The sequence below is a fragment of the Epinephelus lanceolatus genome, chromosome 2 (assembly GCF_041903045.1).
Source record: "Epinephelus lanceolatus isolate andai-2023 chromosome 2, ASM4190304v1, whole genome shotgun sequence".
In the NCBI taxonomy this organism is placed as follows: domain Eukaryota; kingdom Metazoa; phylum Chordata; class Actinopteri; order Perciformes; family Serranidae; genus Epinephelus; species Epinephelus lanceolatus.
Genome location: NC_135735.1, coordinates 2,484,112 through 2,494,349, shown reverse-complemented (window position 1 = coordinate 2,494,349; position 10,238 = coordinate 2,484,112). Strand labels below are relative to the sequence as shown.

At 38.4% G+C, this 10,238-nt stretch overlaps 1 protein-coding gene across 1 annotated transcript; it reads left to right on the top strand.

Annotated features, from left to right (window-relative positions):
• The first annotated feature begins 532 nt into the window (after positions 1 to 532).
• LOC117251716 (gamma-aminobutyric acid receptor-associated protein-like 2) lies at positions 533 to 9,083 on the top strand. Its single transcript, XM_033618238.2, has 4 exons — positions 533 to 767; positions 3,278 to 3,333; positions 3,467 to 3,639; positions 8,520 to 9,083. The coding sequence occupies exons 1-4, from the start codon at positions 734 to 736 to the stop codon at positions 8,608 to 8,610; spliced, it is 354 nt and encodes a 117-aa protein (XP_033474129.1). The 5' UTR covers positions 533 to 733; the 3' UTR covers positions 8,611 to 9,083.
• The last annotated feature ends 1,155 nt before the right edge of the window (positions 9,084 to 10,238 follow it).

The following is a 10,238-nucleotide window of genomic DNA, read 5'->3' as shown; positions in this document are numbered from 1 at the left end:
CAAAACCTAATTTCTTCCCCAGTGGTTAAATAATATTTGACATGCCTCCCCCCTTTTTGCACCACTCCCTAAGTAATGAACAGTCCCTAAATGTATTTATTTACTTTGCACCACTTGTTTGGGGGATTTTATGTTAAACAAAACAAACAATTGAAGCAGTAACCTCAGCCTCTGGGGTTTTATGATTGACATTTTTCCCCTATTACCTTATATTTTCAATGATTAAAAAACCCAGATTAATCGATAGTGACAGTATTGATCCTGAAGCCTACAGAGGCAGGATATGGGTATGTTTATGTTCTTCACAGTGGGTATGACCAAACCTAACAGGGAGCTATGTTAAAAGGACGCCATAGGAAATGCAGATATGATGTAAAAGTTGGGTTCTAAACAATAAACGCCAACGTGCTTTAAAGGGAAGAAATCAACCTATTTAATTTTTTTCATTTAAATGTGAAAAAGTCCGAGCGTCCCGTTTCCGTCCCCGTCGCTCCCCCCCTCCTGTGTGCTGCGGAATGGAAGAGTCCGGGTGTGACGTCACCGCCGGGGCTGATAGTGAAGAGCAGATTGTTGTTTGTTGTTTGGAGCTGAGCTGTGTGACCGTTACACGGTAACTGAGAGAGCCACGGTTTAAAAGGACAACTTACAAGAACATAAATATATTTTTAACCCTGTGTATTAAACCCTGAGTCGAGTTTAATCTGCTGCATCGAGCGACAAAGAGCCCGGAAACATGAAATGGATGTTCAAAGAGGATCACTCGTTGGGTAAGGGAGGAGGGAGGAGCTGCTATTTCTGATGGATATCAAAAATGTCCACGCAGTTTCATTTTCTCAAGTGAAACCGTTTATTTGGCCTCATGGGGAAATAAATTAGGGTTTAATGTTTGGTCAAAGCGTTGTTAAAGCCCGTCGGGCTCTCACAGTGGCCTGTCCTTCAGGCTTTTGTCTAAAGGAGGAGGCTCTGTAAGCTAGTTAGCTGTGCCGACACACATTAAATATAACCGATAACATTAATGTCACTTCATGTAAAAGTCTGTTTCCATGTCTCCACTTTGAATCAGAAGTGTTGGCTCCATGCAGGTGAACAAAGCATCGTGTCTTTGTTCCTATTTCAGCCGCGACGACGACCTGGTTTCAGGCTGATGGTGGATATTAACACGGAGGAAACACATTAAGCTGCTAAAGCCTCCGTTTAGTTACACTGAGCAGCTGGGGATTAAAACTGGGATGTTTTATATACATAAATATTATATTTATCCTTTTTGTCCACTTGGTATAAACTGGAGGCCTGACAGGCGTCACCAGGACGGGACTAAAGTTGTTTTGGCAGAACAGTTTCAGGCCTGCAGGCTGGTTTACATCCAATAATTTTATCTTTTATGTAATCAGTTCAGTTGTTTGTCAATAAATCCACAGATTTTATACACAAAAATAAGTGGTTTGAGAAGTTAACAGAAGTTGAAATGATTCCTTTAATCAGCTTACTTTGTTAAAAGGAGTGTTGGAACTAAAAGTTATTCATGATAACATATATGAGACACAGGACACAGTTATTTATCTGAAAACAAAACATATCTGGTATTTAAATGATCCAAAATTCATAATCAATATCTACTTCCTGTTGACAGGCCAGCTGATCTGATGCCAGTGTCAATCAGACTTTAAAAAGAGGCTCCAGTGCTGTTATGAGCTCCGTTTTGTTGCTGTTGAGAAATAATATTGAGACATAAAGATCTTTAAGTGCTTTGAAATGTTAAATCTAAAAAACTAAAGAGAACATGGCAGCTGGCATCTCTCCAGCATATTGTTATTGTTGGTGTCAGTGTTGAGACTACGTTACCCATAAATCCCTCTGCTCCTGTGAAAAGGAGGATGTTCTTTATCCAGATATCCAGTTTCATATTGCGCACTAACTGTGTAAGGTATGTGCCACCACAAGGCTGCAGCTCAGGATTATTTTTAGTATTGATCAGACAGTTGATTAGTTTTTAATTAATAAAATTATAATTAAATGAAGTTAGTAAAAAGAAAGACAGTAAATATGGTGTTTTGGTGGGTAATCAAGAAACATAGGGAGAGAAAATAAAAGATAAAAAAGCAGGTACTGTAAAAGTTAAGTATTATAACTGACAATAAAATTATGAACAAACATTAAGGTGACATCTTCAAATGTATTTTGTTTTTTTAATTCAACCAACAGCCCAATAAATTATAATCCTCAAATTATATATATATTTATTTAGCTATTAGGCAGTCCTTTATTCATTTAATCATTTAGTATATACATTTAGGTTTTCTGTTATTTTATTTGTTTTTTTTATGTTTGGTTTCAGAGGTGTTGTCAGAGCTTGTCTTTTAGTCGTCCTGCTCTTTGGTTAAGACTAACGTGTAATCCTGATTATTGGAGCCGAAAATTCAGAGGAGTTAAGAGGGATTTATTTTGTGTCATGATAATACCTGTTACAGGTAACCAGAGCTGAAGACAGACAGATAGCTGTCACAACAACAGAGCATGTTGTGATTCAGTCATGCTCTGTTGCTGTGAGAGTTATCTCTCTCTCTCTAATTAAGTGCAAAAACAGACATCAAACACAAGTACCAACATAAAAATAAAAGAATTATGTCATTTTAAGTGTGCACAATTTGGAGTTAGGTCCGCAAAGAAATGAAGTTATAAATTAAAAGGATGTATTGCACTGTGTGGGAGGTTACAGAAAATATAATTATAAGTCCACTTAGGGACTCTTCAAAATCAGTTACTTTGATCAGCAGCAAAAACACCCTGTGTTTTACAGTAAATATAATTTTAATTTATGCAGCCTTTTCATTCATAATTCTGATTAAAAAAAGAAATGAAGGAAATACAGAAAATAGATTTCTATATGATTATTAATTGGCGATGAGTCACTTTCTTTTGAGCAAATAATAACCAGATAATTTTACAGTAAATAATCGTTAAATGTGTTTCAGCAGGATTCCAGTCAGAGAGGCTGCCAGTTTGATAGTTACACGAAGAGTTAATGCGGAGATGTTTTATTGATGATGCACTTTCACCTTCTGAGTGTCTGGATTGATTCGTTCTTGTGGTCTCAGTGCGTCTAAATCCGCTGCAGCTGCCTGTGAATGTCTCACCTCAGCTGTTAAATATTGATCCGTCTCCATCACTGGTTTATCTCTATTGAAGGAAGAGGAGGTTCATCCTCAGAGATGTGTGTTTCTGTTGCAGTGCAAAATATTCACATGATTAAATATCAGTGTTGCTTTTTGTCCACCAGAACATCGATGCATAGAGTCAGCCAAAATCCGCAACAAGTACCCTGACAGGGTCCCGGTGAGTGAAACCTCTGTGACCTCACAGCTGATTCACAGCAGCGTGCCCGTCACTGTATTGATCTGTAATCAATGCGCGTGCGTGTGTGTGTGTGTGTGTGTGTGTGTGTGTGTGTGTGTGTGTTAATCCTCAGGTGATTGTGGAGAAAGTGTCTGGATCACAGATAGTGGACATCGACAAGAGGAAGTACCTGGTGCCCTCTGACATCACAGTGGCTCAGTTCATGTGGATCATCAGGAAACGCATCCAGCTGCCCTCAGAGAAGGCCATCTTCCTGTTCGTGGACAAGACGGTGCCTCAGTCCAGGTCAGGGCCGGAGTAATTATTAAAGAATGTTATAGGTAGTTTTTGCAGTAATTATCATCAGTATTCAGCACTGATTTTTAATTCATTCATATATTTTGTTTGGAAATATATCAATATATTGTACAAAGTCGTTGTATCCAGCCCTGCGTAGCTTCTACTAACTGACACCAGAGGTATCCAACAGCAAGCTAACTTAAAACAACAATATGTCAGGAAAAGGCTCACATAAAGGAAAAACAATCTTTTTTCTTTTTCTCCACTGTTCTCTGCTGCTGCTGCTCATTCATCATTTTAGTATGTAAACATTTGTTACGAGTCCCAGTGGACATTCAACCCAGGGCTGTTAGAAGTCAGTGTTATGGTTAGTATTAATCTGCTGTTTCGCGTAATATGATTTCATGCTAGTTACATGGTTGACGTGGTTACAACCAGCCAGTCACAACCTACATGTAAAGAGTCCTGACTGCTGTTGGAAGGCTAAGCGGACCAGCGGTCTAGGTGCCATGTCTGAAGGGTACATACTGAAAGTGTTTGGTGGAAATGAGGCTTTAGAAGTGCAGTGTGAGTCGCACAGCTCTGGGCAGAGGTTAACACAGGGTTAACAACGTGTGTGTGAAAAGGGGCTCATTTATTATCCCTGGGCTGAGGATGCACAGCGTGAGGAGTCCTCCGGTTCATTGAATAGACTGGAAGATTAAACCCTTTTATTCTGTGATTTAATTTATAAAGAATTATAATGTAGTCCATCACAACCTAGCAGAGGACAAAGTGACGTCTTCAAATTGCTGAATTTGTCCAAAACTAAAATATATTTTATTAAATATCACATACGACAAAGAAAAGCTGTGAATCTGCACGTTTGAGAAGCTTGTACCAGCAAATGTTTGGCATTACTCACTGAGCAATTATCAGTTATCAATTATCAGAATAGTTGCAGATTAATTTTCCTTCGATTGATCATCTTATAAATGCAGCTCTGTAATGATTCTGTGTTAAACATCAGGAGCAAGGACGTAACCTTATTTCTGTGCTATCTGCTCTGTAATGATCCGCCACAGAACACAAACTCCTTCATGCTCATAAAGGCAAGTTGAGATAAAAGTTGAGTCAAACCACATTTATGGCTTCTATCAGGACGGGCTGTGTTTAATTTCATACGCCGTCGCAGTCTGGATGAAGTGACTCTGTCTCCGTTTAATTTCCCGTGTGGCTTCTTATCTCAATTATTTCACTGTCATGGTTCAGTGTGTCAGCGCTCCTTTATAGGGCAGATTTACACAAACTAATATATGTTTAGAATAAGTTGATCAAAGCAGCTGAAGGAACACACTTAATTTTTATTGTTTTTACAAAATGTAATAAAAAGATAAAGAAAAAAGAGAAATACAAACAAACAGAAATAAGTAAACAGATAAATAAAAAGGTCCTGACTGCCCTGTCTCTCAAAAGCTTTCCATCCCTGTGACAGTCAGTGACTCGATCTCAGTCCTCATCCTGTGGGTTAACAGTTCCATATCATATACTTCATTCATTCATCTCGTGTTGGTGGTTCTGTCTTACACAGTCTCTTCATGATGACCTTTTACAGGCTGCCAACAAGCTTTTCAGTAGATATCTGTCTCTTCTGAACACAGCTCCTCCTGCCATATAGATATGTTTGAGTACTCACCTGGAAAATATTAACTGGAGAATAAAACACACTGAGTTAATGTGTTGTAAGAACTGGATATTCAGGCTGATGTAACAGTGACACAGTTCTTACAGCTCCCAGTGTGACTGTGGTTACACCCAGTTTAACTCCTCTCTGACCAGTCAGTCATTACTCAGCACTTTTTTAGAGATGACACTTTTACCAGTTTTACAATAGAAAGCAGTAAAACTCCAGATGGTTAGTACCATTAAACATTTTGGTGATAATAAAAACCCTGTTTGAGCTCCACACTTTAAAAACTCACAGTAAATATACTGAACAGCTTCGACCAGTTGTCCACAGTCTCTCAGACGCAGGCGCAGCATGGTTTGTTTGGCTCTGCCCTGTTTACAGAGCGGGCGGACAGGAGGCAAACCCAGTGATTTTACTGGGGCCTTGTCCTCATCAACAGTGACACTGCTTATTGAAATCATAATTATAATTTCATGTAACAAATGCATTTAATTGAACTGAATTAAATAATTCCCCAGACTCTCCAGCATTTCAAAGACAGGCTGTCTTAGTGTTAATGCACATTTGATATGGTTTTTACTGAAGGAATGGGCCCCACAGGGTTCCCATGGTCATTGAGAACCTGGAAAAGTTTTGGAATTTAACCACTGCATTTTCCAGGCCTGAAGAAGTCATGCAAAGTTTTGGAAAAAAACATAAAATTTTGTTGTGTGTAATGAAATTGTTGCAGTAATCTTGCCTGGATAACTTTCCGAGTAATGTAAAAAAAAAAAAACAGCAAATGTGCTTCTGCGTTCCTGCCTTTATTACACAGGACAGATTCAGGTTGAAAGGGGGAAACAACATGCAGCAAAGGGACACGGGTTGGAATCAAACCCACAGCCACTGCGGTAAGGCCAAAGCCTTTGTACATGAGGTGTCCACTCTGCTACATGAGCTAGTGGATGTAACGGGGCTTTAATTTGCGTCGACATGTGACAACATTTTGTTTGCCTTCATGTATGTTTTTTTTCTCCGTGCATGTCAGCTAGATGAAATCATGTTTGAATAGAGTTTGATGCCATGGGGCAAGAAAACAATATTATGGGTCCTTGAAAAGTTTTGAAACTTTGTCCACTAAATTTTGGGGGAACCCTGGTGTGCAAACAAAAAGTGCTGCTAATGTAATGCTAGTGTATCAGCACTTTTTTAACCATGGACATTTTGGTAACTATAATACTGTTTAGTTTTAACATTCTCAGCCCCATCACAGAGAGAAGTGAGGCCTGAGGGTGCCTCCAGCAGGACTTTTACACTCGCTCCGTTCTGTAGAGAACCACATCTGGTGCCATGTGAAGGTCGGGTGGAGAAATAGCTGTATGAAAATTATCTAGAGACTCATGTTTTTTCTCAGATTCCAGTTACAGAACTGTTTGAGCGTTTAGTTTTTACTTTCTTCTCAAGTTTTACTGCTGAAATCTCAGTAACCTGTCAGTGGGTCAGTTGTTAGAAACTGATGTTGTTCAGACAGACGAACATTCGTCTCATAGTAAATTTTATTTTAAATTGGAGAGGAGACCCCAGTGTTTCCAAAGATACCAAATATGTACATTTTGGGAAAATATGTATCAAATTATCCACAAGAAATCCAGTATACTGGGGCGTCGGTAGCGTAGAGGATAGTGCCAGCGCCCCATGTACAGAGGCAATACCTCGCTGCAGCAGTCGCAGGCTGGACTCCGGCTTGCAACCATTTCTGCATGTCACCCCCCGCGCTCTCTCTCACCCCCTTTCACACTGTCAATATACAATAAAGGCAAAAGCCCAAAAAATAATCTTAAAAAAAAAAAAGAAATCCAGTATACTACCAGTGGATGGAATGATGCAGCTTTGAAAAACAAAGTCTGGGATTTTTCCTCTCAGGTTGAACAGCCCGTTCTTGTTCAGATATCAGTGTTCTGTCAGTGATTTCAGCCTCAGACACCTTTCACAGCGGGTTGATACGCTGCCAGACGGCATCGGTTTGAAACACTGCTGGTAACGGAGTAAGATAAGGAGCTGGAAAGTCCCTATCAGGCGAGCAGGAGAGAAGGTGGATGAGTCCAACAAACCCAGGACTTTCATCCAGGAGTCCCCCGTTCAATACCTCTGAACGTAGAGCCAAACCATGATGTGTTTTTCTAAACCTAACCATGTGCTTGTGTTGCACAACGAAATAACATAAACACCAGGTGTTTTACAGACATACATTTATTTTAAAAACACTGTGCATCTAATGAGCAGAAACTTTACATTTCCTGTGAAAACAGAAGTATATTTTTGAAAAGACGATGCATGTAACCGGTGTAAATTGATATGGTGTCTTTGAACGTCAACAGCAGATGCAGCAGACCTAGCGCATCATATTTAGACGTTAAAGTTCACAGACAAAACAGTGATGTTTGACGAGTTGCGATGAGAACGTGTTGGTTTAAACATCATGAGGCATCAATGAAGAGCTGGAACGAGATGATATGAAATATGTAATTCTCTCTCGGTGTGTAAAGAGTATTTTAAAACCTTAAAGCTACTTAATGGGGGGAATAAGGATATAATTAAGTGGTTAATCTGAACAAAATGTTCACGTTCAGGTTCTTGCTCCAAAGTTTTTATTATTATTTTTGGTCCAAACAGAATCAATCTGCTGCAGCTTTTCCAAAAAAATGCAAAAAATTTCTTGATATTTGCAAAGAGGTTCTGGTTTGTGTAAAAATTGCAAGACACAAGAAAAAAATATGAAATATCTTAAATATTATCAGTAGTAGTGGTAGCACTTAAATACAAAAGAAACAATTGTTAGTTACTAGTAGTTCAGCAGAAAGTTAGGCACACTCAAGAGACTTTTTTTGCCCAACAGATAATTTAACAAACTAACTGATGACTGAATGTGTCTCACATGAAATTATCTATGATTTAATTTAATTAGCTGCAACTTACTGTAGTTTTTCTCAAACAAAGGGGAGGGAATAGTGACTTTGTTGGGGGCAATTTTTAGTGGTGGATTAATCCACATTTGGTGCTGCAGTGAGTGTTTATGTCAGCAGGACGGTGTGTGTGGGACTGAGTGAAATAAACTACAGTGTGTGTGTTTGTGGTGTTTAGGTGGCTCAGAGGAAGAAGATAGATCATACACACACAGCTGGTGTGACCAATCAGCTGTCCCGATCAATAACGACGTTGTGTCTTCTTCCTGTCGCAGCATCACGATGGGGCAGCTGTACGAGAAGGAGAAGGACGAGGACGGCTTTTTATACGTGGCTTACAGCGGGGAGAACACCTTTGGTTTTTAAACAACGAGAAGCCATGATCGTGACCGGCCTTACCTGCGCGACGCCCACCCACATCTAATCACAGCCCTCAATCGGCCCCTGGAGAACCCCGCGGGAAACCCCAGAGAGATTTCAGAGACATGAACGTACCAGAGAGACGGACCGATGGCTCACCTGACTGGATGAACATAAAGGAGTGCACCGGTGTGTTTGTTCTGGCCCCATGTTGCACCAGTTCTTTAAAGATTCCTAGATTGAGTTGTGTATAGTGTGTTACATTTCAATTATTTTGTGTTTGATGTTGTGATTCGAGTGTTTGTAGGAGGAACTTTGATTTTTTTTTTGTTTTGTTTTGTTTTCACATTTTAAATGCGTGAATGAGTTTGCTTTTAGTTATGCTTTCCTCTTTAAAGACAATATTTAAAAAGAACTTTTAATTTAAATATTTGAAATGAAATTAGGATGACCTAACCAATAAAAAGATTAAAATTAAAGCTGGTTGTTGTTGTTGTTTTCCAAAATGGCAGCACTGTATTTGTGTATTCCTTAACTTAAGAAACCCTTTGAAGCTTTCAGACGCCTCTCAAGTATTGAAACTTTTGAACCCTGAGCACACTGGTGCCATTTATTTCAAAAACACGGGGAAAAGGCAAAAAGCAACTTGGTAAGAAAAAATAATAGCTTACAAGACAGGAAAATATTTTAAAAACTACCTAGGGAAAAAAATCTTAAAATTTTATTATTACATATTTAAAATCATGGTACAGAATTATTGTAATTTTTCAGGTCATTTTCTTGTTTTTACTATTTTTTTAAATTTTTTTTTACTGGTTTTCTCGTTTTTAATTTTCTCTTATTTATTTGTTGCAAATTTTTTGGGTCTTTTTTTCTTTCGTTGCTCACTGCCTTCAGTGTTTTTGAAAGAAATTTCAAAGGGTTAAAACAAGCAGATTCCTTCTTTAAACTAAAATTAAAAAGAATAAATCAGAATGTCGATAATTTATAAGTGTGTGATGTAAGGTTTGATAAATCTAAAGGTGAACAAACACAAATCAGCCACTAGGTGGTGATAATGAATATAAAGTGCCATCAGTGTGTTACACACTACAACAGCATCAGTTGTTGGTACGTCTGCGTGTGTCCAGTGACTTGGGATTAATTTGAGTCTGTTAAGATGTAGAGTATTTTCACACTGTGGTATTACCACTCTCATTAAGCTTTTGATACCTGACACCAAATTGGCTTGATTTCTTTCAAAAAACGTGTTTCCAGAAACAGGAAGAAGGCAATGAGCAATGAACCAAGAAATAAAACCAAAAGATTTACAAGAAATTAGTTTAGAAACATTTTTTAAAAAGGAAAGAAAAGTCAGAAAGTTAAAACAATGAGATGACCTGGAAGAACTGCTTTAAAATTGTAATAATTTTAAATATGTAATAATAATAACAATGAATATAGCTTTCCCCTAGCTTTTGTCTTTTTGTGGGACATTTCTTACCTTGTTGCTCAATGCCTTTTTTCTTCCTTTTTTCCCATGTTTGTGAAAGAAATTGGGTGAAAATGATTTCAGTGCATCAGCACTTTTTTGACCGTGGACATTTTGGTAACTAGAATATGTTTCATTTTAACATTCTCAGCCCTGTCACAGA

Coding starts and splice junctions, on each gene's coding strand:
- LOC117251716 (XM_033618238.2), top strand. CDS start 734: ATGAAATGGATGTTCAAAGAGGATCACTCGTTGG. Junction 3,334..3,466: donor AGTACCCTGACAGGGTCCCG/GTGAGTGAAACC, acceptor GTTAATCCTCAG/GTGATTGTGGAGAAAGTGTC. Junction 3,640..8,519: donor AAGACGGTGCCTCAGTCCAG/GTCAGGGCCGGA, acceptor TTCCTGTCGCAG/CATCACGATGGGGCAGCTGT.